Consider the following 27,365-nt stretch of genomic DNA (forward strand, 5'->3'; position numbering starts at 1 on the left):
GGAGACATTGAGCTGTAGTCAGGAAGACTACAAGTGATGAGGCACAGGATCCTTAAGGCACCCAACCTCTTGCATTATACCTTGCTACAGGAGCCCCTAAGAGAGAGTAGCAGGACTGGCGGATGTCAGTAGAAACAAATGTGGATGAAGCAGCGGAGAGTGCTACAGTGCAGGAGTCCCCGGGCAGTGCGTGGCTAGCAAGCTGCAATAGTGCGAGAGGCACGGAGAGTGTTGCAACAGTGCAGGATGACACAGAGAGGGTTGCAGTGGTGCGAGGTGCAGAGAGTTGTTGCAGCAGCATAGAGACAGTAGAGGGAGCACTTGTTAGCGGCAAAGAGAGCTTCAGCATCGAGAGTGTTTCTAGCCTGAAAGGGATGTCAGTAGTTGGGTGGATCAGTTACTTACTTCTTAGTAAATGAGTTGCAGTGCAGTAGCAGTTGGCAGTAGCACGATGCAACATGATGAGAGGGGGTTGCAGTGCAAATGCAATGTTGGGAGAAAAGACCAGCAGCAACACGGATGCAGAGGCAGCTGTCGTACGGATTTAGCAGTGGCAGTGGCAGAGCCATGGGTAGCAGTACAGGATGCAACAATGTAGAGGATGTTAGGTGGGGAGGCCTAGCATCAGCACAGGGATCAATGCCGTATAATTCAGAGGGATGCTCAGTGAGGAGAATTACTAGAGCACAGTGCTCGCTATGAGGGAGTGTTGATTTGGGGTAGCATCACATGTGCGCTAGCCATGAAAATTGGCGGAGAGGCTAGAGCACATGACATCTCCAAGACCCAAAAATGGTTTGGGCAAATTCTAACCAGTTTGGGAGATATTAAAATAATTAATATTTTTAATGGAGTTCCTAAGTCTAAACTTAGGAAAAATAAAATATTAATGGATATTAATATAAAACTGAGTTAGAAGGTTCCAAAAGTCATGGATCAAGCCAAATCTAATCTTAGTCGTTGATTAGAGATGTAATCTCGGCCGTTGAAGGACCAACAAGAAAAGTATAAGAGGAGGCTTGACGGTCAGTTGGAAAACACACCAAAGTGATCAGTCATTCGATTTACTAGAGCAGGGTTGCTAAGTAAAGTTGAATCAGTGATCAGCAGTGAGGGGCAGTGAGTACTGGACAGAGAGGCAGAGATAGTACTAAGAGACCAGCGCAGAGGCAGAGAGGCAAACGCAGAAGCCAAAGCAGGCCACGCAGAGCCCAACAGAGACAGCACAGAGGCTAGAGGGCCTGCGTCATCCACGTAGAAGGCAGCAAGAGTGATGCAGAGGGTCCCAGAGGCTGCGCAGTGTCTCAAAGGGCTGACGCAGAGGTCAGGAGGGCTGACACAATGCTTCATTTCTGCTGGAGAGGGTTTCGTAGGGCAAGTTTTATGAATACTTGCTTCCGAATAGAGAGGTATTGCTGCTGATTATTTTTCTCTGTCAGGTGAGCCAGTTTGGCACCCAGTTGTACTCAAGGATATATTGCATAATAATATAACCCTAAGAATTGTTGCACCAGTTTTCCCACATTGGGTTTTTCCGTGGGATGAGTTGTCCAAAATAACGGTGTCACTTGTGTGTTTGCTATTTCTTCCAACTGTTGATCTATAGATGGTTGACATTGTATTTTGTTTATTTTGATGTTTATATGTTTAAATAGCTTGTTTGTAATTAACAAGTAGGAGAAATAAATCGGAAGAATATAGATAAAATTTCTAACGGTTAGACTTAGAAATTTCAACATATACTAGTCAACAAGAGAGCTAGAACTGCAAAGAAACAAAATATCAATGTCTGATGTCATATGTGCAATACGCAAAATGCCCCTGTTGAGATCCTTGATTTGGTTCTCAATCTGTTTAATAAGCTAATAACATGAAGATTCAAGAACGAACATTGAATTGTGAGCAATGAACATCATTGATGTAGTAAATTAATAAATTAATACTATATTTCAGTAACTTAATATGGATCAAGAACTATATTTCAGTGTTATATATATATATATATATATATATATATATATATAAAACATGTCCCTCGTATCCTGTTTCCGGGGTCGTTGTGTCTCATGTCGAATACTCGTATTTATGTGTCCTTTGTGTCTCATGTCCTCGTGTCATGTGACTTAGCATGCAAGCCTCTGAACTCTATCTCCTAAGAGATGGGAAAACTACTAAAACTAGTGGTTTCCTCTAAAACTGATAATATGCCCGTAAAATGTCTCTACCTCTAAAATAAACTGAAAAAATCCTATATCTGATCTCCATGAGAACCATCTTTGACCCGTGTGAAAGCTGACTCTGAACACCAGCCTTATGAAAGCTAGCTGGCTCTTAACCCTCTAGTTGCAATGGGCAAATCCTGGGGGGTTAACAATATTCCATTCTAGCACTTTAATCAAGGTCAAACATTCACCCAAACTAAGCCATCCATATGTCCACGAAGCATCAGCAAGGGGCTAGCAAGCCTAGTGCTCTCCTAGCAAGGTAAACAATATTGGAGTAACTCCCAAAGGTAACATTTTCTAGTATTCATGTTTCTGACACTCTAGTACAATGGTCTTCAAATACAAATAGTGCATCACTAATTCAAAGATGTCTCATAACTGCAAAATATTAGCATAATAGTGCAAATGCATACTGTGTAGTCTTCCAATCTTTGAAAACTAAGAAAAGAGACTAACCTTGCTTCCCTCAGATTGTCAATACGAACACCAAAGCCACACCTTGTGTTCCCATAAACATGATCTCTCATGACTGCAACAAATCAAACATGATGAACATTTGAGCCTGGTGTTAATATTAATTGTTATATAATATACAAAAAAGACTATAATGTCATAAAAACATACACGCAATACTGAATGCAACAGATGGTTGCCACCATGATTTGAATGTCAATGCTGCGGCTGAGTTCAATGATCCTAATTTTGCCTGCAATAGATATGAAAGTCTTTGAGCACTTCACAAACTTATTTTTCACTCGTCACAAAACCAAGGCATGATGTAGTTATAATCATTAACCAAAAAGTTGATTACTGCGTCAGTGCTTGGTGAATTTGAGAAAATAAATTAATGTTGTAAGAAAACAAAGCTTCGTGGCTCTTGCTTGAAAAATATTTATTGATTTGTATGGAGATACCTTCAACAAAATATTTTTATTAGCTTGCCAGGATGCGGCTATTTGAATATTTGATTCTCCATTAGTCATTGCCAATCCCTCTCCAATGATCCTGACAATATTCATGCATATGTAACAAAAATGAAAATCTTCATACCATGTAATTACATGCAAAACACATGAAATCTGAATTCAACTGATTTAAATCTACTCCTTCACCTGGAGTGATATTCAAAACCAAGATCAATGTAGTTTGTGATTCCAACAACTGTATCTTCTTCAAAAGGATTCTTCACCTGGAAGACAACACAAGTTTAAAAATGGCTAATAAAATATCTACTTCTGCATAGACCTCAGAACGCTTCAACTGCTTCAGCTTTCTTGTCCACTCGCTTAAATTTTTTTTTGTAAATCTATGCCACTGTTTGCAAGGGAGATTTAATAATTTTGTTTTTCAAATAAGATTAGGTTTGAATAGCTCTATTTTTTTCAAAAGTAGAATAAGTTATGTGGATGGGTTAAAGAAATAGATCATCCCAAAAGTAGAATCAGTTATGTTGATTGCTTAAAGAAATTAAGTCAAAAAACAACCTGCAGGAAATGATTTTTATAATAGTATAACTTGCCCGTAGCACTAAAACCTAACTATTCATAGAGTATGCATAATTGCAGAAAAACTTCAAATCACATAAACAGGTTCAGTGAAACACATTTAAAGCAAGTCTAAGTGCTGTTCAGAATGTGAGATCTGATTACTTTTCTCAGAATATGCATAGTTGCAGCGTAACTTCAAATAACATAAATGGGTCCAGTGAAACACATTGAAAGCAAGTCTAAGTGCTGTTCAGATTGTGAGATCTGGTTGACACACCAATGCTTTCATGAAATTCACAATATAAGCTATCCTTTTCAGAATGGCCACTAGGCAAAAACTAAAGTATAAAGCATTATAAAAATCAGCCTTCTTGCCTTTAATTCTTGATATATAAAAGCCTTTAATCATCATTTGTCCACTTTCAAGAACTGAATTTTGATTCAAATAGGAAAGCATAATGTCCACACATAAAATGCATAAAATAGTTCACAAGAAACCATCGTGATAAGATCCATACCCTCCTTTGGACCACAAGATGTTGGTAAAATGAAGCTATAAGCTGCATTCACAAAAAATGAAAATCACAGTTAGCTCAACCAGATGTTGACTATCAAATACGAAAGGAGACAAAATATAAATAATACCGACATGTATGTATTAGATAAACAAGTCCCGATAAGCCTATGTTGGCATTCTAGGGTATTTAAACATTGAAGACATCTTCCCTATCAGATGATACACATACACACTAACAAAAGAATGCAGAAACAGGAGAGAAAAAAAAGAGAAAATACATTGATTATTCAACATGGTGAAACCTAATACCTAAAGGGGAGACAATGTTGAATACCAGAAGTCCTGTACAACCACTTTATTAATGTCATTTATGACAAGTGACTTAATTAACTTCAGTTGCTCTATTTTGTACTTCTATTGAAATTTGAACCATTAATATATAACCATTATCAATTAACTCTAATGTTAGTTTCCATAGCATCGGAGGTGTTCAAATCTCGAAACTTTGTGGAGAGGCTAAAACACATGAGATCTCCATAACCCATAAATTGTTTCTGGAAATTCCACCTAGAAGTGTCTCAATTAGATTATTAGCCTATTTTTTAATATTTCCTAAGTCTAAACTTAGGATATTTGGTTAATTAATCAGTATTAATTGAAATAAGGTGTGAATCATCTAGAAACTAACACAGATCAATCTAGATATGATCTCAGCCATCAATTAGGTTTTAATCTTGGTCGTTGGTGTCCCAACTAGAGATTATAAGAGGAGGTCGATGGGTAGATGGAGAACACACTAGTACAGATATTTAGTTGCCCAGGCAGTTCGATTTTCTTAGTAGCAGAGATTTAGCAGAGGAGATTGAGCCAGAGGGTGAGTAACAGGTGGTAGAGAAGGTCAGTAGCATTTCCGAAAGAAGTTTGCCAGTTCCAGAAGAGGCAGTGAGAGGGAGTGTGAGTTTTCCCAAAGGGACTGCGCAGGCAGCAACAATAGAGCAGTTCAATCTAGCTGGAGGAGCAGTCAATTCAGTAGTTGGCGGTCGGGATTTTGATCAGGGGATCAGTGAATCAGTTCTAGAGCTAGAGAGAAGCAGAGCTGCAAATTTCAGGAACTCCCAAAGGCAGCAGCAGCAAGGCCTGCACAAGCACTGTGCAAAAACTGATACAAAAGGAATTGTGAATTGTAGAGAGGCTAGTTTCAGGAGCTGAAATCAGCTGTGGGGTGAGGAAAAATCCTCACAAGAAGTTTTTCGGTGATTCTCTTAGATTGGATTGTCAGTTTGACATCCAAACTATTGTACTTAGGTTTGCTGTTGAAGTATAATAATAAAACCCTCAATCGCTGCACCGGTTTCCCGCATTGGGTTTCTCTAGGGACAATTGTCCAAAAATAACAGAATTAATTTTGATGTGTGCGTGCTAGAATATTTCTCAGTCCCTAGTTTATCTTCCGTAGAATTTAATTTGGTGAAAATTGCAATAGAGAATTATTTGTTGTTTGTGTGGGCAAATAAATTGTTAAATTAATTAACAATTAGGAGAATAATTTCCAGTTGCTGCAATACAAGTTGGAATTCTCACATCTAATACCCTCCCTTAATGATCACATGTTGTATCACCTCCTGGATCTGCACTCTAAAGATAAGTCTAATCACGTAAACATAAACCCTAATAAAGGGGGATTCCCTGATGAGATTATAAACATTCCCTAATAATGCTAATTAAAAAAATCAGATTTGTATAATGAAGTTGATCATTGATTTTATAAGAAAAGAAGAAGATAAACAAGCCCTAGTACTTTGTCCTTTGGGCAAATGAAGTCAAAGCATAACTTGAAGAAGAAGCTCGAATTGCAAAGGAGAGGTCACCATGTAATAGATGAGCATTACTAATCCTATTAATCACATTGATACATTAGACTGCATGAAAGGCTCACAAGTGTACCATTTTGTTTCCAACTCATCATCAAGCAGCATATGATGCAACCACTAAAGTAAAAGAGCAGCAAACAATTATCACAATATGAATGAACTACAGCCTTTATCTTCAAAAAAAATTATATTTACAAGAAGAGATATAGAGGGCTGAAAGGCTCTCATAAAACCCTTCTCTAGACACCCAAACAGCCCACAGAAAAATGTATGACAGATCTGAAAATATAGATATATACAAGCATGTTGGAAATGTAACTAGGTTCGGTTTTCATAATTGTCAGTATACTTGTATTTTGTAAAAGCAAAAAGAAGAAAAAGAATCATTGTTATCACTTTCATAGTCAAAGCATGTTCTTCATGCTCATAGGATTTATTGAGTCAAAGTTCTATTTGTACTCCTTGTAAGAAAAACAGAAAAAGAATTTTCAAAATATAATTTGGGTCAAAATCACCTCTAGAAGCCAAGTCGGCCCTGCCTGTCAAGCTGGTCCTGCCTAGGAAGAGGCATCTTGTAAGATCCCTTGTAGAAATTTCTTGTCTTTATAAAGGAGTTATCTGAGTTTATATTAACTTGTCCAGTGATAACTTTCATCAAACAATTTGTCTATACTCTGCTGTAGTAGGCGACCATTCACGATTTTTACTTAACAAAATAAGCGCAGTAGACAACAAGCAACAAAATACCATTTTCCAAGGTCCAAACTGTTTTATTCAGTACTCTGAAATTCATTTACAGCTGATATATAGTGATGAAAACAAAATGGAACAGCTCTCTGTATTTATTTCTCATATACACAGTATACAATACACAAACAGTGAGGAAACAGAGAAACCTGGGAATTTTCCACAAGTAGACAGCCTTCAAATACCAGTCAAAGATGAAGTCGAACCAGCTACTTAGCCTCAGAAATATCAGCCTCAAATAAATGACAATGCTGTCCTTGACTGTGGAAAAAGGGACCAGGCAAATCTGTAGATATACCTCGCTCTCCGCCCAGCTCATTCTCAGCTCAATACATCCTTCACTCAGCAAAAAAAAGGGCTCATGGCCTGCCCAGAATGATGGGTAATCTCCAGCAAGGGATACGTTGTGTCATTACTGTCAAACTTCAATAAATCGAGCCATTCCTTGATGAATATGTCCAGCCCTACGTTCAGGAGTGTTGTGGCTCTAATACAAAGGAGAAAATCGACCCAATCAGCAGAAATTCAGCCCTGGATCAAGCATTTCAACCAGCATAGGAGTGTGGGAATTCAGCAGTCTTGTCTCTTGAGGAACTCATCCCTCAGTATTATTCCTTTCTCTTTTCTCTTAAGGGAACTCGTGCTAGCCTCTTTCCTCAAACTTTAGTTCCACCACAGTAAGAAATCTTGACTTTAGGACAGAGGAACTCATTCTTCCTTGGGTATGGTGTCTGTTGTCTCTAATAGCTTCTCTCCCCATATGAAAAGCTTCCAGATTTGTCCATGGTTTTCAACTATAAGGAAGATTTGTAGAGAACACAATATCAGTGAAAAAAATCAACTGATAACACCTTAATAACTCAATATTCACTGAAAATATTTTACTCCATTGAAGTTCAGCAATGAAATTTGGGTGATTTCACTCTCAAATCCAAAATAGGATGTGTCTAGTTTCAACACCGAAGTTTGCTATGGCGGCTAAGGTTCCAAAACCCTAAGCTTCTCCTTCTACTCTCTCCAAGAGCTGTTTCTCCAAACTCACAAATGCACGAATGAATGAGGAGAGCTCCCTCATTTCCCTTTTTTATAACTCACTTACTGTTTCCTTCCAATTAAATATTTAAAAGCACTTTTTCTTTCTTTATTCAAAAAAGTAACTTTTATAAACTAATTAGAGTCACTTTTAATGCCGAAAAATGCTTAATTCGCCTTTGTGGTCACACCAGCCACCCAAAGCCCCTTTTTATCGTTTTGCCCTGTAGATCTTTTCGTCCCAATTCCAATGAACTATTACACTAAGGTGTTTCTCCAAGTAGTCAGCCCTAAACAACACCTTAAGCATAATTAATTAAAATATGCTTACTAATAACATCATTTTATGGAAATCGTCAGAATGCAACGAAACCAAGAGCAAACAGTGTGAAATTGATCTCAATGATGAAATATGGAAAGAGATCCCAGTCGAACCCATAAAACTCCTCTTAAACCCTTCAGGCCCACCAATGGAAGAGTCACTTTTAATGCCGAAAAATGCTTAATTCGCCTTTGTGGTCACACCAACCACCCAAAGCCCCTTTTTATCGTTTTGCCCTGTAGATCTTTTCGCCCCAATTCCAACGAGCTATTACACTAACGTGTTTCTCCAAGTAATCAGCCTTAAACAACACCTTAAGCATAATTAATTAAAATATGCTTACTAATAACGTCATTTTATGGAAATCGTCAGAATGCAACGAAACCAAGAGAAAACAGTGTGAAATTGATCTCAATGATGAAATATGGAAAGAGATCCCAGTCGAACCCATTAAACTCCCCTTAAACCCTTCGGGCCCACCAATGGAAAAATTCTTGAATCTAATACATCAAAAACCCCTACTGCAATTACTGGTTTACAATCTCCTACTTGTTCTTTACATTAACAAGTTATTTAATTGCATAAACATTGAAGTAAACACTATTGCAGCCTTCACAAATACATAGATCATGCACTGAAATAAACTGAGACAATAACATAAGGGACACCATTATTTTTGGACAATCGTCCCCGGAGAAACCCAATTCTGGAAAACCGGTGCAACATATAAAGGTTTTGTATTATTAAGCAGATTTCGTGAATACAACTAGGGTGCCAGAAATGGCTCACCCAACAGAGAATATCCTCAACAGTATTAGCTCTATCCGAAGACAGATATTCTGGCAAATCAGCAACCGGATGCTCAAACCCCATAGCGACTTCTGTTGTTCCCTATGTTGGACAGTGAAAGCTGCTCCAAGCACTGCTCAGGAACTGCATCACTCCTCGAAAAGTTGTGTCACCCTATCTCAACTCAGAATCTGTTGATCTACTCCTAGTTTTGCCCAATAGAATCTCCCAACTCTGCCTCTAAAGCCCTCTACGACTTTTGCGTCAGCCTCTACGGCTTCTACATCAGCTTCTACGGCCCTCTGCGTCAGCTCCTACAGCCTCTACGTCAGCCCTTCTAGGGCCTGCGCTGTCTCTCCCAGCACTTCATTGCCTCTCTACTATGTATTCTTCAGGCTTGGATGGAAATCCCTTGCTGAAGTGCCCCTCACTGCAACTGATCACTAACTCGATTTCCTCAGAAAACCTTGCCCCAAAAAATCAAATTCTTGATCTCTCTTTTGGTGTGTCTCCAACTGACCCTCAAGCCTCCTCTTATACTTTTCCTATTGACGATTCAACGACCGAGATTAAGTCCCTAATTAACAGCTAAGATTAGAACTGGCTTGATCCTCGTCACTTAGAACTTTCTCACCCATATTATATTAATACACATTAATATTTTTATTTTCCTAATTTTAGACTTAGAAACTCATTAAAATTATTAATTATTTTAATACCTCTTCATCCGGGTGGAATTTCTCCAAACGATTTATGGGTCTTGGAGATCTCATGTGCCTTAGCCCCTCCACCAAATTTCATGGCTAGATCACATCCGATGCTACCCAAAATCAACACTCCCTCTTAGCAAGGAATGTGCTCTAGCAATGCTTTACCATAGAAGTATCACATTGATCCTCTACATCGGTCCTCTGTGTTGATGCTTGGCCTGTTGCCCCACATCCATTGCATTGTTGCTTCCTGTAGTGTTTCCCATGACACTGCCACTGCCACTGCTACATTTGTACTGCAACTCCCTCTCAAAATGTTGCCTCATGCTGCCCATAGCACTGCCACTGCTAACTACCACACTGCAACTCAGTTACCAAGAAGTAAGTAACTCACTTCCCCCAAGCACTGACATCTTGGTCAATCTGGAAGCCTTATGAGCATAGTTGCACGAAGCGACCCCCCCCCCCCCCCCCCCCACGGTTCCAAGCCCCGAAGCACGTCCCGTATGGAAGCGCCTAGGAAGCTTGGTCAAAAGCGGCGCTTCCGAATTCGAAAGCGCCGCTTCCGAATTTTTTGCTGCTTCCTGGAAATACGGAAGCGTGGTACGGAAGCGCCGCTTCCGAAGCGCGCTTCGTACGGCGCTTCGGAGGAGGAAGCGTATGCTTCCCGTACGCTTTCGGAAAAGCGTTTAGAAAATCGTTTTTTTTTTCATTTTTTTTTTTTAATTTTAGGTGAGTTTGCTTGTTGGGGGTGGGTTCACCTTGGGTTAGGGTGACGAATGAAGGCAAAAAAAAATATATATATATATAGCAGATGCTCTTTCATGGTAATGTTAAATTCTTAAAGTAAAAGTAACATTCTCCTTTATTTTTCATTTTCATCCTTTTACTTAAATTTTTAACATTACCATGAAATGACTCAGGATGTTTGAGAGTGGTTCCAGCGTCATTGGACTTCATATGGAGAAAATAGAATTTCATATCCTATTCAAAATTCAGCAGACTTAACAGTTTTCAGGAATTCAGGATCAATGGGATTGTGGCATTTCATTAGATTATATCAAGTATGAAGGTATGCGATTAGCATTTAAGCAAGAGCACCAAGCCCTATATGTACCCTAGTGTTGGTGGTGTTAATTGTTGAAGTCCTTTGTCACGCGGCACACCCTTAGCAAAAAATTACCTTTCAATCAAGTCAAAATCATCGATCAAGCATGTTAAGCTTTTTCTACCATATTTTAAGTCTTGAATTAGGTAGTTTGATCAAAATTGGGCAATGTTGACTAATATCCCTAGACAATCGAGGTAGAGGCAAAAGCTACACAAGAGGAGAAGAATCTAGATTCTAGATGGTTGATGCATCTAAATGGTTGATGCTCGAATAATTAATCATTAATGTACAATGGATGTTATATCTATCTTGATTTATGCAAAAATATGCATGTTTTCATGTCTTCTACAATTAATTTGGTATTTGGGATGTTTGTTTTGAGTATAAATGCAAAAAAATATAAAAATATATATATATAGCAGACGCTTCCGCGGACGCTTCGCTTCCTAGATTTTTGGAAAATGACGCTTCCGCGTCCCCGCTTCCAAAAAACGCTTCCGCTTCGCCCCTGCTTCGTGCAACATTGCTTGTGATGCTGAAGCTACCTCTATTGCTATCTGTGCTCCCTCTGTTGCCACTGCGCTGCTACAACCTCTTCTGTGCCTCTCGCACTATTGCAACCTCTTTTGTGCCTCTCGCACTGCTGCAACCTCCACTGCGCTGCTACAGTCCTCTGCACTCTAGCACTACCTTGTCGCTCCATCACACCTTGCTCCACCCGACACCTGTCATCATGCCATTATCGTTAAAGGCTCTCATAGCCGGATGTGATCCAAGAGTTTGGGCACCTCAAGGATCTTGCCCCTCTTTTGTAGTCCTCTCGACTACAACTCTTTGTCTACCCACCTCTTCTCTAGAGGCGCATGAGCATTCATGGCATAATTATCATCAGTCTCGACATCCTTCTCTGCCTTTGCTGGAGCAACCCTTGAGTCGGAAGTTTCTCCCTTGCCTTTCTTCCTAGGGCACTAAGAGGCATAATGTCCCAGCTCCCCACAATTGAAGCACTTGACCTTGGAGATGTCTTTCTTCTTCCTCTTTTGTACTCCTTGTTGTCCCGCTGATGTGAGAGCTGCATCCTCCTCTTTCTTGATTCAAACTCCCTTACCGCTACTACTCGCCTTGGTCAATCTCTTGAGCTCTTCCTGTCAAAGAGCTGCCCACATCTCCTCCCAACTGAGGAGAGTCACTCTGCCCAAAATGCTTTGGACAAATGCCTCTCACTACTCGGAGACTGCATTCAAGGCAGTCTTGACCATGAAATTTGGATCTGGTGTAGACCCCACGAAAGTAAGTTGGTCGCGAATTCCTTGCAACCTGAGAAGGAATGGATCTATCTCCTCTCCTTTTTGCATCTGATATAACCTCAGTTGATTCTCCAATAACATCTTCTGCTGCAAGGAAGAGCCCTGGTATATGGTGGTCAAGGTGTCCCACATCTCCTTCAATGTGTTCTTCTCAACAATATGTGGTATGACATGATCCTTGACCCCGTCTAGGATCATGCATTTCGCCTTCGCCTCGACCTCCTCATACTTCTCATTTGCATTACAGTCAACTGGGACAGCTATTGTTTTCAAGGCATAGTCCTTGATGCGATGTTTATCCAGGATTGCTATGATCCTGGCCTTCAAGATGACAAAATTGGAATCCCCGTCCAATTTGTCCAAATCCCTCAATCTGTTCACTGCCATCTCTGCTCCTCTTCTCTAGACTCCCTCTGAGACCTGATTTCCCTCTCGAAAATCCTCCGACCAACTATCGAATCACTCCTCTCCAATCCTCCTTTGCCGCTACAAACCCGGATCTAGATTTATGGGCTAGAAATCTATCGAGGTAGTGCCTCCCTCTACCTTGGTTCAGTGTCCTTAGACACTGTTCTGCACTGACAAACATAGCGTCCCACCAGCTCCATAAATCAAAATCTGCACAGCTCACTTAGCCCCGGCAACTCGAAGAATCTGAGCCCTTCAGGCTCTATGCAATCTCTGTGTGGGCTCAATTTGCTCCTCCCGGCCAACTGCGTCAATCCTTCCTAGCTCAGAAAGATGACGTGGCTCTGCGTGAGCTTGATCTGCCCTCCTCTACCTCTGCGCTGGCCTTGATGGCTAACGCAACTACTACGTGGGCTCCTCCCAGCTACTGCGTCTTCCTCTCCTAGCTTAGAATGTTGACGCATGCACTGCGTGAGCCTCTGCGTCACACTCTCTGCACTGTGTCACTCCTTTTGCCTCTTCAGCTCTAGAACAGCGTTGTCTCTCGGGACAGCTGCTTCTCTGTTGCAATTTCTCAGATTTTATCGACTAGTGTCTTCAGTTGCCTCTGATCTACAATCCCTCTGATACCATGTGAAAATCCCTAAATATAATACATCAGAAACTGTTAAAATTGGCAACTAGGGCCAAACTCCATGTGGGTCACCTCATTTATGGTAGCTGATATTTTTCCTAGATTCGTCTTGTCGAGAGGTGTAGGATTGATCTAAAGATCATTCGATTCTGACAAGTATTTATGGAGATATTAATTTATTTGTATTTACTTAATAAATTGTCAAGGTCGGCCAGCTCTCTCCTTAGCTTTGGGTTATACAAGGAGCAGCTCACACGTGGGAAGGAGGATGCATTACGGCAAGGAGGACGATGAAAGGAGGACGCAAAAATTGTTGAAGGTCTCTTTGACCTGTGTTGACCAAGCATTGACTCATCAAGGGTGCGGTTTTGGTGTGGTTGCCTCTCCTAGGCAGGCAACAGATTATGGTACAAAAATCGAGGCAATCTGTCCACAGGTTTGACGAGCGTTGACTGCCCTAGTTTTGGGCAGTAGGTTGACTTCAATCAACAACAGTTTGACTGTGTTTTTGAGGTTGTTCAAGGGTTGTTTCTTCAGGCTGTTCGAGGGCTAGTTGACCGGAAATTGACCAAGCATATTGGAGGTCAATTTCAACTCGTTTGACCAAGTTTGACTTTTGATCTAGGGTTTGTTGTCGCTGATATAAAATTACAAAATTCTGATTTTGTACTATTTCTCTCTACTGAACTATTGAAGATAAAAGAAGATTTGATCAAAGGGTTTCCCTGCATTAGGGTTTGTCCCTAGCTAGCCACCACATCTTGTGTCTATTGTCTTGGCTTGTTTTCTGTTGATCGTTTAATGTTCTATCTGCACTTTACTTAATGTATATGTGATTGCTAATCTGTGGCTAATAAGAAGAAAAGAAGTAAACTGCTTTAAACATAGAACATACCATAATTTAACATGGTATCAGAGCTGAGGTGAAGACAAAGCCCAAGCAAGAGCAATTACCGAAGAGAAGGTTGGCAAGGCTATCCTAAAAACTTCATGGGGTCCTCAACACTCTTTCTCGCCGAAGACAAGCTCTGTGAGAAGTCTAACTATCACGGATGGAAGATGTCTCTCGATCTGACTTTAGAATATCAGGGAGTGTTGGACCATGTGAGAGGCAATATTGTTGCGCCTCCATCAAATGCATCCACTGCTGCCAAAAGCAAGTGGTCCAAGGGAGAAGTCAAAGCAAGGAAGATCATCCGGGACTCTATCGACAAGCACCTGGTGGCCTATGTTTCCGAGCTAACAACCTCTAAGGAAATCTACGATAGACTGGTGAGTTTATTTAAAGTTAATGATGCAAATCAAGTTTTGTTCCTTAGAAATAAGCTGAAGGAAATTAAGAAGGGAAAAGATGAGAGTATGCAAGCATATTTCTTAAGGATCACCGAGATCAAGAATGATCTCCTATCTATTGGGGAAGTAATTCCTGATGGGGAAATGACTATCACAACTCTTGGAGGACTGCCACCTGAATGGTATATATTCAAGACTACTCTTCTCAACAATAATTTCATCCAAGGATTTCAGGAATTGATGGCTAGATGTATTCAAGAAGAGACAAGGATGGAAGAGCAAGAAATCCTGCACTTAAAGGCCATCCCTCTGCCTTTTCTTCTCATGCTAAAAGAAGAAACAATTCTGGGCCTAAATCCAAAGGAAAGGCTGGACCAAAGGGTGGAAGAAAAGGTCGATGTTACAATTGCAACAAAATGGGCCACTATGTCAGGGAGTGCCCTGATAAAAGGGACTCACACCATAACGATGACCAAAATCACTCTCAAGGCAATCAAAGGAATGGCAGGTCCAATGGCAGAGGTAAAAGAAATGTCGGAAATCAAGGAAGAGGACAACCCTTCAAGAAGGCAAGAAACTCCAGGTATGAATCTAATGTTGTTAACAATAAGCAAGATGAATATTGTCTACCAGCGGCCCTCTCTACCACTGCTCCCCCAAACTCACTGGGGAATTGGCTTATTGATAGTGGTGCCTCAAGGCACTTCACTGGCTACAAAGAAGCTCTCTCCAATCTGATAGAAAAGGAGACCAACCTAGAAATTGTTCTTGGGGACAATGCAAAATATTCCGTGAAAGGCGTACGGAATGTCACTCTTCAATTGAATTAGGGTAATACAATTCATTTGCAAGAAGTCCTATATGTACCTGATCTCAAAAAGAACATGGTGTCCATTTCGGCAATGGAGGACAAAGGCTCCAAGGTGACCTTCATTGATGGCAAGGTACGTGTATGGAAAAAGGATTTTAAGGAAGCTTTCACTCTTGGGTTTTGAGTTGATTCATTATATCAGGTCAGAGGAAGTCTGTTGGGTGTCATGTCTTGTGACACATCACTTCAGTCCGAACTATGGCATCAGAGGTTTGCTCACCTTCATTATAAAGCTCTACCCAATGCAAGACAAATGGTGACAGGGATGCTCGAGTTCCAAGTAGAGGAAGAAGGTGTATGTCCTGGATGCGCTGAAGGGTAGCTCAAAAGGGGACCATTCCCCTCAAGCCAAAGTAGAACCTCCAATATATTGCAGTTGGTTCACTCAAACATATCTGGTATGATGCATGTGAACTCTTTGGGAGGATATTTATATTACCTCACTTTTACAGATGATTATTCTCACAAGACCTGGATATACTTCTTGAAAAAGAAGGATTAAGTGTTCACTTGGTTTCGTCACTTCAAAGCCTTGATCGAGAATCAAACCGAAAAGAAGATCAAGATCTTAAGCACTGATAATGGGACTGAGTATAAATGCAATGAGTTCCATGACTTTTGCAAAGAGGCTGGCATTAAGAGGGAGACTACAACACCATATACTTCTGAGCAGAGTGGTGTGGCGGAAAGGAAGAATCGTACGATTGTGGAAGCTGTTCGTGCTATGCTCCATGATCAAAGACTTCCAAAGTTTCTATGGGCCGAAGCTGCGAATACCGCCATATATGTGCAAAACCGATGCCCTCATCAAGTATTGGGTTCCAAGACTCCCGAAGAGATGTTCATTAGTAAGAAACCTGACGTATCTCATTTTAAAATTTTTGGAAGTCCGGTATATTTTCATGTACTGAAGGAGGAGAGAAATAAATTGGGTGCATCTGGAAAGAAAGGAATCTTTGTGGGCTATAGCGAAAACACTAAGGGCTATAGAATCTATGTGGCTGGTCAAAGGGAAATTGAGATTAGGCATGATGTCACCTTTGATGAAGATATGGCTCTTAGAAAAGTTGACAATCTTCCTACTCAAAGGGGATCTAAAGAAGCTGACACCAGGGAATCAAAGGAAAAGGAAGATGAGACGATGCCCGATGTGAAAAAACCTATGGATCCCATTGATCCCCCTCCGCAAGAGCCTTCCTCTTCTAGGAAGAGGCCTTCATGACTTAGGGGGACACTTGATGATGCTGAAGGGCACGTTGCACCCAGGGGAACCTTCTGGGAAAGTAAGACGCCGACCAGGTATCAGGAATACTTGACCATCACGAGCACGATCATCCAAAATGAGCCTTTGTCATTCGTAGAAGCTGTCAAGCATCAAGTATGGAAGGATGCTAGCACTGAGGAATATGAGTCCATCACGAAAAACGATGTCTGGGATGTGGTCCCCAGACCCTAGGACAAAGCAGTTGTCACTACAAAATGGCTTTACAAGATAAAGCATGCAGTTGATGGAAGTGCAGAAAAGTATAAGGCTCGTTTTGTCGCTCGTGGCTTCTCTCAGAAGGAAGGTATAGACTATGACGAGATATTTGCACCTGTTGCCCGATATACCACCATCTACTTGATCATAGCCCTTCCTGCTTCGCAAGGATGGAACCTACATCAGATGGATGTCAATACCGTGTTCTGGCATGGTTCGATCAAAAGAGGAGGTCTATGTGGAGCAACCCGAAGGATTTGAGATTCATGATCGAGAATCTCATGTGTGCAGGTTGACGAAGGCCCTCTATGGGCTGAAGTAAGCACCTCGAGCATGGTATCAGAGGATTGATAGCTACTTGATGAAGTTGGGATGCACTAGGAGTGAAGTCGACCCTAACCTTTACTTTAAGGTTGAAGATGACAATCCTCTCATACTGGTGCTATACGTTGATGACCTCTTTCTAACAGGTGCAGACTCTCTCACTCACAAGTGTAAGAGGGAGTTGGCTTTTGAATTTGAGATGAAGGACCTAGGACTAATGCACTATTTCCTAGGACTAGAAGTCTGGCAGAAGCTAGGGGAGATTTTCCTATATCATGGAAAATATGTGGTGAAGATATTGGAGAGATTCGGTATGGTGGACTGCAAGCCCGTGACTACCCCAATGGAGCTTGACTTCAAGAAATTAAGCGGTAGTGTTGCCGGACCCGTTTTACGAAATGCTACCGAGTATCGTCAACTCATCAAAGCATTGATGTTCTAGGTGAACTCTCGTTTGGATATATGTTTTGCAGTCAACACGTTGAGTCAACATATGGTTGAGTCTCACCACTCACATTGGATTGGTGCCAAGAATCTGTTGAGATAGCTTCGTGGCACAATCACTCATGGGTTGAGATACACTGTCGGAGATGTGAGACTACATGGATATACCGATGCTGATTGGGCAAGCAGTGTGGTGGACTGAAAGAGCACTTTTGGGTGTTGTTTCTCTTTGGGATCTACCTAGATATCCTGGATGAGCAGGAAGTAGAAGTCAGTGGCTTTGAGCACCGCTGAGGCAGAGTACATTGCTGCTAGTATGGCCTCTTGTGAGGCGGTCTGGTTGCGAAAGCTCTTCAATGAGCTATTTGGATTTACATTGGATACCACTGTGATCCTGTGTGACAACTAGAGCAGGATTCGTTTCTCAGAGAATCTCGTATTTCACGATCGCTCCAAGCATATTGATATCAAGTACCACTATATTCGGGATATGGTGTAGCGAGGAGCAATAAGGCTCCAACATATCGGTACAGATGAACAGGTCGCCGACATTTTGACGAAGCCCCTGGGAAAGGTCAAATTCTTGACTTTCCGAGAACGACTTGGTGTCATTCAGAGACCCTCTTATGAGGGTCGAGTATAATGTATTGAGCTCTGGGAGCTCCAGGGGGGCGAGGGGTACTTCTTGGAACGACATGCGACAACAGGGCGACTCACCATCCCCTGGTGGTGCACTATTTACAGGGTGAAAGGTTCAACCTTCCCCTATGACACCCCGTGGCAACTGTAGGATAAGATGATTAGTTCTCCTGTGGGCCAGGATGATTAGTTCTCCGTGGCGATTGTGGAACAGGACGATTAGTTCTCCTGGCCCATTAGTTCTCCTATGGGCCAAGATGATTAGTTCTCCTGTGGCAACTATTGGACAGGAAGATTCGTTCTCCTGTGGACAAGATGATTAGTTCTCCTATCAAGGCATCCTACCCATGCAATCTGCGACTCATGGGAGGTACCTCTCATCTGATCAATGAGTAGGGAAATGGGGTTAGGGACCATTAGTAGTACTATCGATGGACGCATCGTTGTATCTACCGTACCCCCTATGCTAAGATGACCTCCATTGATCTAGGACCAATGATACTGATCTGGGATCAGTGGGAGTGGTATGACACACTCTGAGACTGACTTCATATCAGTGGAGGATGGTATGATACATCCTCAATCATTTCTTCTTCTTCATAGTTTGGGCAAAGCAGAGCTGAGCAGGGCCCAGCAGTGCAGGGCAGTGCATTTGATGGCTAGGATAGTAGCGACAGTCAAACGGATTGCAGATGGAGTTCTCCCTAGTTGAGAGGGAGTGTTAAAATTGGCAACTAGGGCCAAACTCCATGTGGGTCACCCCATTTATGGCAACTGATATTTTCCTAGATTCCTCTTGTCAAGAGGTCCAAGATTGATCTAAAGATCATCTGATTCCAACAAGTATTTATGGAGATATGAATTTATTTGTAATTACTTGTAACTTGATAAATTGTCAAGGTCAGCCAGCAGTTAAATGTCTGGCACACATGCCTAGTGAATCATATAAATACAAGAGAGGTTGATTCATTTTCTCATCATCTCATCTCACTCATTCTTCTCTCTCTCTCCATAGCTTTGGGTTATACAAGGAGCAGCTCACACGTGGTAAGGAGTATGCATTAGGGCAAGGAGGACGCTAAAAGAAGGACGTAGAAATTGCTGAAGGTCTCTTTGACCTGCGTTGACCAAGCATTGACTCATCAAGGGTGCAGTTTTGGTGTGGCTGCCTCTCGTAGGCAGACCACAAATTTTGGCACAAAAATCGAGGCAATCCGTCCACAGGTTTGACCAACATTGACTGCCCTAGTTTTGGGCAACAGGTTGACTTTAGTCAACAATAGTTTGACTGTGTTTTTGAGATTGTTCAAGGGTTGTTTCTTTAGGCTATTCGAGGGCTAGTTGACCGGAAATTGACCAAGCATATTGGAGGTCAATTTCAATTCATTTGACCAAGTTTGACTTTGCTGATCTAGGGTTCGCTGTTGCTGATATAAAATTACAAAATTCTGATTTTGTACTATTTCTCTCTGCTGAACAATTGAAGATAAAAGAAGATTTGATCAAAGGGTTCCCCTACATTGGGGTTTGTCCTTAGCTAGCCACCACATCTTGTGCCTCTTGTCTTGGATTGTTTTCTATTGATCGTTTAATGTTCTATCTGCACTTTACTTAATGTATATGTGATTGCTAATTTGTGGCTAATAAAAAGAAAAGAAGTAAACAACTCTAAGCATAGATCATACCATAATTTAACAGAAACCCCTACTGCAATTACTAGTTTACAATCTCCTACTTGTTCTTTACATTAACAAGTTATTTAATTGCACAAACATCGAAGTAAACACTATTGCAACCTTCACAAATATACAGATCATGCACTAAAATAAACTGAGATAATAACACAAGGAACACCGTTATTTTTGGATAATCGTCCCCGAAAAACCGGTGCAGCATATAGAGGGTTTGTATTATTAAGTAGATTTCGTGAATACAACTAGAGTGCCAGAAATGGCTCAACCAACAGAGAATATCCTCGGCAGTGATACCTCTATTCGGAGACATATATTTTGGTAAATCAGCAACCGGATGATCCAACCCCACAGCGACTCTGGATGTTCCCTATGCTGGACAACAAAAGCTGCTCCAAGCACTGCTCGGGAACTGCGTCACTCCTCAAGAAGCTGCGTCACCCTATCCTAGCTCAGAATCTACTGATCTGCTCCCAATCTACCCCATAGAATCTCCCAGTGTTGATTTCAGGTAGCATTAGATGTGCTCTAGCCATGAAAATTGGTGGAGGGGCTAAAGCACATGAAATCTCCAAGACCCAAAAATGGTTTGAGGAAATTCTGCTCGGTGAAGGAGATATTAAAATAATTAATATTTTTAATGGGTTCCCAAGTCTAAACTTAGGAAAATAAAAATATTAATGGGTATTAATATAAAACTGGGTTAGAATGTTCTAAATGACATGGATCAAGCCAAATCTAATCTTAGCTGTTGATTAGAGATGTAATCTCGGCCGTTGAAGACTCAACAAAAAAAAGGTATAAAAGGAGGCTTGAGGGTCAATTGGAGATAAACCAAGATTGATCAGTCAGTTCGATTTTTTGGAGCGGGGTTTGCTGAGAAAATTCAAACAAATGATCTGAGCTGCAGCGAAGGGCAGTGAGTGCATAGCAGAGAGACAGAGATAGTACTGGAGTGCCATCGCAGTGACTAAGGAGGCTATGCAGAGACAGCAGGAGCCACGCCCAGAGAGACTACATAGAGGCTAGTAGGGCTTGCATGGGTGACGCGGAGGGCTAGAGAGCCAGCGCAAAGCAACAGAGGGCTGACGCAAGGGGTTTCAGAGTGACGCAGAGGCCAAGAGGGCTAACGCAAAGCCTCAAAGGAGTGTTGGAAGGTTTTTCATGGAGCAGACTTGCCGAATATCTACGTCCAAATAGAGGTATTACTGCCAAATAGATATCTCTGTTGGGTGAGCCAGTTTGGCACCCTACTTGTACTCAAGAAAGTTGCTTAATAATAAAAACCCTAGAACTATTGCACCGGTTTTCCCAAGTTGTGATTTTCTAGGGACGATTGTCAAAAAATAATGGTGTCCCCTGTCTGTTTGTCTGTTATTTTCAGTTGTTCAACTATAGATGGTTGACACTGCATTTGTGTTTACTTTCAGTATTTATATGGTTAAATAACTTGTTATGGAATAAACAAGTAGGTGAAATAAACCAGATAATGTAGGAAGAATTTATGACGTGTTAGACTTAGAAATTCCAACATGGTATCAGAGCATTGCAGATCATAGGAGAGCTGAAGGCATCAGCTGAATCAGAGAATTTGCAGTAGAAACAGTTGTCCCGAGTGACAGAAGTTGTTCCTAAGTAGAAAGCAACAGAGAAGGGTTGACGTAGAGGGCCTGCGTCATCAGTTCGAGCCAGAGAGAGGCCAGCGCAGAGGCAAAAGAAGGCAGAAGAGGCTCACGAAGAGCCACGCAGAGACCAGGAGGGTTGACACAGTTGGCCAAGGGAGCAAATCAGCCTTCCCGGGATTGCACAGAGCCTAGAGGCTCAATTCTTCAGTTGCTGGGGCATAGGAAGTTGTGGGCAGATTGTGGGGAGTGAAGCTGGTGGGGTGTTGTTGCTGCCGAGACAGAACAATACCTAACAGGGCAAAACCAAGGTAGAGGGAGTCGCTACCTAGGCGGATTTCTAGCCAAGAAATCCAGATCAGTGTTGCAGAAGCATAGGAGATCGAAGAGATGCGACTCAACAGTTGGCAGGCGGATTTCCAAGAGGGAAATCGAGACTCAGAAGGAGTCGAAGAACAAACTTCCAGGAGGGAAGTAGAGACTCAGAGGAGTTGAAAAGAAGAGCAAAGAGATGGCCATGAATGGACTGAGGGATCAGCACACGCTGGACAAGGCGTCCAACTTGTCATCTAGAAGGCCAAGATCCTGTCAGTGCTAGATAAACATCACATCAAGGCCTTCACCTTGAGAACTGTGGCTATCCCAGTCGACCCAACTCATAATGAAAAGTATGAGGATGCAATGGCCAAGGCAAAATGCATAATCCTTGATGGGGTCAAGGATCATGTGGTCCAAAATATTGTCGAGAAGAATACGACAAAGGAAATGTGGGACACCTTGATGGCATTATATCAGGGCACTTCTGTGCAGAGGAAGATGCTACTTCAAAATCAGTTGTGGTTGTATCAGATGCAGAAGGGGAGCAAATAGATCACTTCCTTAGCAGATTGAAGGAGATTCGGGACCAATTGACTTCCATAGGGGCCACGTCGGATCAGGAGTTAATGGTGAGGACCGCCCTGAACACAATCTCCGAGGAGTGGGAGACATTTGTCCAAAGCATTTTGGGCAGAGAACATCTTCTAGATTGGGAAGAACTATGGGCAGCTCTTCGCCAAGAAGAGATCAAACGGCTGACCAAGACGAGAAGTAGCAGCAAAGGAGCCCGGGTCAAGAAAGAGGAGGAAGAGGATGCAGCTCTGGCATCTGCGAGGCAGCAGGGGAAGAGGAAGAAAAAGGACCTCTCCAAGATAAAGTGCTTCAACTGTGGGGAACTGGGCCATTATGCAAACCAGTGTCCGAGGAAGAAGAATAAGGGAGAGGCATCTGACTCCAAGGCAGCGCCAACGAAGGCAGAAAAGGAGGTAGAGGATGATGACGATTGTGCCATGAGTGCTCATGTACCTCTAGAGAAGAGGTGGGGAGACATCGAGCTGTAGGCAAGAGGACTACAGGAGATATGGGGCAAGATCCTTGAGGTACTGAAACTCTTGGATCATATCCAGCTACGGGAGCCCCAAAGTGACAGTAGCAGGTATTGAAGTTTCTAAGTCCACTTAGTTAGAAACCCTCCATGCACTTTATCTGATTTATTCCTACCTACTTGTTATTTTACTTAACAAGTTATTTACAATGTAAATACTGAAAATAAACACTAGTGCATGCTCAACATATTACATATCAACAATTAAAGGAAACAGAAACAATCATACCATATGACACCATTATTTTTTGACCAATGTCCCCGGAAAAACCCAATGTGGGAAAACCCGTGCAACTATCTGAGGGTTTTCTTATTAAGCAATATCAAAGTACAATCTAGGTGTCGAAACTGGCCTACCCCACAGAGAATTTCCTTGGCAGTAATACCTCTCAGTAGAGACAAATCTCCTGTCTTAAACTATGGATAATCCTTCCAGCAGCTCCTCAACACCAATCTGCCCCAGAAACCCCAGCATCAGCCTCTCTCTAGATTGTGTCAGCCGCTCTCTGTCGAGCGCTGGCCCTGCATCACCCCAAATGAGTCTGTGTCAGCCTTAGGAGGCCCTACGTCAGCCGCCTGGCCCTCTGCATTAGCAATGTTGGCCTCTCTGAGGCTCTGCGCAGCTCCTCGCTACCTCTACATGGCCCTACGTCAGCCCTTTGGCCCTCTGCGTTAGCAATGCTGGACTCTCTGAGGCTCTGCACAGCTCCTCGCTGCCTCTACGTGGCCCTATGTGAGCCCTGGCTGGCTCTGCGTCACTCTCCTCCGCTACTGCGCTGCTATCCCGGCACTATCTCTGCCTCTCTGTCTCTCTGTACTCAATGCCCCTCAACTGCAACTCTCGATCACTAATTCTATCTCTCTTAGCAAACCCTACTCTAGAGAATAGAATGATTGATCACTTTGGTGTGTTCTCCAAGTGACCCTCAAGCCTCCTCTTATACTTTTCCTGTTGACATATCAACGCCCGAGATTAAGTCCCTAATCAACGGCTAATATTAGATTTGGCTTGATCCATGTCTTTTGGACCATTCTAACACAGTTTCATATTAATACACATTAATATTTTATTTTCCCTAAGTTTAGACGTAAGGACTCCATTAAAAATATTAATTATTTTAATATCTCCTGAACTGTTTAGAATTTGCCCAAACCCTTTCTGGGTATTGGAGATCTCATGTGCCCCAACCTCTCCACCAAATTTCGTGGTTGGAGCACATCCGATGCTACTCCAAATCAACAGCAGGATGGCAAATGTCAGTAGAAGCAGATGCAGATGGAGAGGCAGAGAGTGCTAGAGTGCAGTAGTCCCTGGAAGCACAGAGAGGGTTGTAGCAGTGTGAGAGGCACATAGGAGGTTGCAGCAGTGCAAGAAGGCAGAGAGGTGGTTGCAGCAGTGCAGGAAGGCACAGAGATGTTGCACCAGCGCAAAGGCAGTAGAGGGAGCACAAGATAGCAGCAGTGAGAGCTTCAGCATCAGGAGGTTTCTAGCCTGACAAGGATGTCAGTAGTTGGGTAGATCAGTTACTTACTTCTCAGTAACTGAGTTGCAGTGCAGCAGTAGCAGTGGTAGTGCTATGCGAAGCACGATGCAGCATGATGTGAGAGAACTGCAGTGCAAATGTAGTGTTGGGAGGAAGGACCAGCAGCAGCACAGATGCAGAGGGAGTTGTCGTACAGATGTAGCAGTGACAATGGTAGGGCCATGGGTAGCAGTACAGGATGCAGCAGTGCAGAGGATGTTGGGCAGGTAGGCCTAGCATTAGCACAGGTACCGGTGCCGTATGATCAGGGTGATGCTCAGTGATGGAGTATTACTAGATCACAATCCTCGCTAAGAGGGAGCGTTAATCATTTTACATTTTTACTCCAAAAATGATGAATCATCCCCCATGGTTAACATCATCATCTTGAATCCTATTGGTTCTCATAAAGTTAATTTTGGCTGTACATTTTTGTTTTGAGGCCCATTTTTTACCTCAAAATTTCTCTAATGAGTATATGCAAGGGCTCTTATCTCTTATCATCGTATCATATCATATCTGAGCTTCGACCTTCCTGGATGTTGTGGAGCCAAATTCTTTCTCGATCTTCCTTTGTAATAAGGTTCTTTCCATTAGTCTTTTACATCCCTTTACATCAATTAAAGTATCTTCATCATCAACAGTACTTTTCCAAATTGATTAATGTAGAGATGATTATAGCTTATTCTGTCCATAGGGAAATTGAATATCATCGGATCCAACATGACCAACATGTTATCTTGTGACTTCAGTTGGAAAATGGATAGTGGCAACTTATTAATCTTATTTTCCTTAACCTTAATATTTGCTTGTGAACTTATCTTTCTTGGGTTCTTTTAGTTAGATCTTTCATCAAACAAACATCAAGAACATAAACTACAACAAAAGAAGACACAAATATTAGGCTCTCAGCCAGGGAAAAACCCCTCCAAGGGTAAAATATGGAAGCTCTTCTCTTCTTAGAATCTGCTTCAAATGAGATACAAAAACCCAAACCCTAGACCAAATCCTTTTCCTAGTACCAAGTCATCCCTTCCTTAAGTCCTTGTTTAATTCTGCACCAATCAGCTTCAATACTGCAACTTTGACCTTGCAATTTTGGCCTTGCAGCTTCTCTGGAAACGCTTATCCAGTCTCCTCCTGAGACCTTCCTAGAGCAAGACAGCTCTCCCAAGGTCAACGAGGTTAGTATAGGGTTTTCTCCCTTTCAACTACAAGATTTCGCATTTTGTCCTACTGCAACTCAGACCTACAATTTTGGCCTCCTTTTGCAGCACCAAAAACCCTAGAACTTCGCACGTGTGAGAAAGACAGAACCCAAACCCAAGATATTTCTTCCTTCTTTCTTCTCTTAGACCTTCACTCTCCTTCTTGTTAATTTTTCATAGGGCTATGTTGAACTTTGCTTTGATAATTGCATTTCTTCATTAAAATATTAAGTTCACCCCATAGCATCATAACATTATTCAGATTTCCATCGTTATTCAGCAACATATGCAACTATGTAGAAAGAACAAAATCATCATCACCAATGTAGCAAAACATAAAGGAACAATAGAAGAAAAGCATGCATCAAATGATTCGGTAAAAGAGAGTACAATAATCCATATCTTCATCTATGCAGCTAACAAGCAACAACAACTACATCCATGAAACAAACTCAACAAAACTTATACTCAGAATACTAATTCTGAAATTTGTATTGAATTGTCACTGACTGCAGTCATCTGTTGAACTCTGCAGTCACTGAGCAAAATCTTTGGACAACTGAGATTTCACCTTCTACTTCCAAGTCGCATGGAAGAAGAGTCATCCAAGAAACTTTAGTAGCCCAGTTGCACCCTTAAGCCTAGCAAGGGAGCAACTACGGCAGGATTTGACCTGTGGCGAGCTAGCGACTGTGTCTGTGAAAACCTTAACTCCCGATCACATACAGAGTGAGTTGTTTGTGCGACTAGAAGGCTTCAGTGGCATGCATGAGCCTCTATGGGAGCGACCGTGGTCGAGATCCTTTTGTATTGTTCCTACAACTATGGCCCAAAACCCTAGATCTGAAATGCGAGCTTCGGACCCTGCAATTTCACCTTAGAGCAAAACCTATATTTCCGCGGACGAGGCTCAGACCTATGCAAGCCAAAAACCAAGATAGAAGAGTGTCTCATAATTGTGTCCAAATGAGGTAGAGGTCACTTGTATTTATAGCCTTCCAAGAGGGTCCACTTTGCTTTAGGGTTGACCTTATCAAATATGCACATGTGGGTTTTTATTCATAAATACACTTTCCCTTATCCGATTTGAGTGATCTTTAGGTCGATTTTGGTCCTCTCAAAAAGAGGAATTCAATGCAATTATTATCTCCATCAAGTGAGTTGTCCAAAGTGGAACTTAATCGTAGTTGCATATTTTGAAAACTCCCTCTCAACTAGGGAGAATTCCAACTGTCAATATCTGTCCATCGATCAATATCTCATCCTAACATCATATGTCCTATCTCAAGTATCCCATCATCTCGAATCATCAATGCTCATCTTGATTCATCTCTTGCTTATTCCTGCTTATCTCTTTATTGTCCCTACTCATATGTTGAACATTCTCGAATCTAAAAGAAGAAGAATGTGTCATGGAGGGGAGCATAAGCTATCACCCTTTATTCATCGGGCTACTACCCAAAAACATCAGCGAGGAGTCAGATCTACGACTCACATCATCATTGAAGAGCATATCATTAGGGAGCACATCTCGACCCGAAATCTCATGGGTGAGCTATACATCTACAACCCCATATCAAGCAATAGGATATCTAAACACACAGGGGAGCACATCTCAACCCTGGTATCACATTGGGGAGCTCATTCTCAACCTGGAATCGCATAGGGTTATATCAACCCAATCCTA

General features: G+C 41.9%; 1 protein-coding gene across 1 annotated transcript in view; it reads right to left on the bottom strand.

The window, feature by feature from the left end:
- LOC149209613 (beta-galactosidase) overlaps positions 1-27,365 on the bottom strand; it is a 357,426-nt gene that overhangs the window by 54,347 nt on the left and 275,714 nt on the right. Inside the window, exons 9-13 of the mRNA XM_089396421.1 lie at positions 4,231-4,272; positions 3,338-3,414; positions 3,140-3,230; positions 2,850-2,931; positions 2,682-2,754 (exon numbers count right to left, since the gene is read on the bottom strand). Of these exons, the coding sequence (XP_089252547.1) occupies positions 2,682-2,754; positions 2,850-2,931; positions 3,140-3,230; positions 3,338-3,414; positions 4,231-4,272 (365 nt within the window). The remainder of the gene's footprint in view (positions 1-2,681; positions 2,755-2,849; positions 2,932-3,139; positions 3,231-3,337; positions 3,415-4,230; positions 4,273-27,365) is intronic.

This window comes from Pinus tabuliformis, chromosome 1_2 (assembly GCF_031772625.1).
Source record: "Pinus tabuliformis cultivar Carrire ecotype Pingquan chromosome 1_2, CPIR1, whole genome shotgun sequence".
Classification (NCBI taxonomy): domain Eukaryota; kingdom Viridiplantae; phylum Streptophyta; class Pinopsida; order Pinales; family Pinaceae; genus Pinus; species Pinus tabuliformis.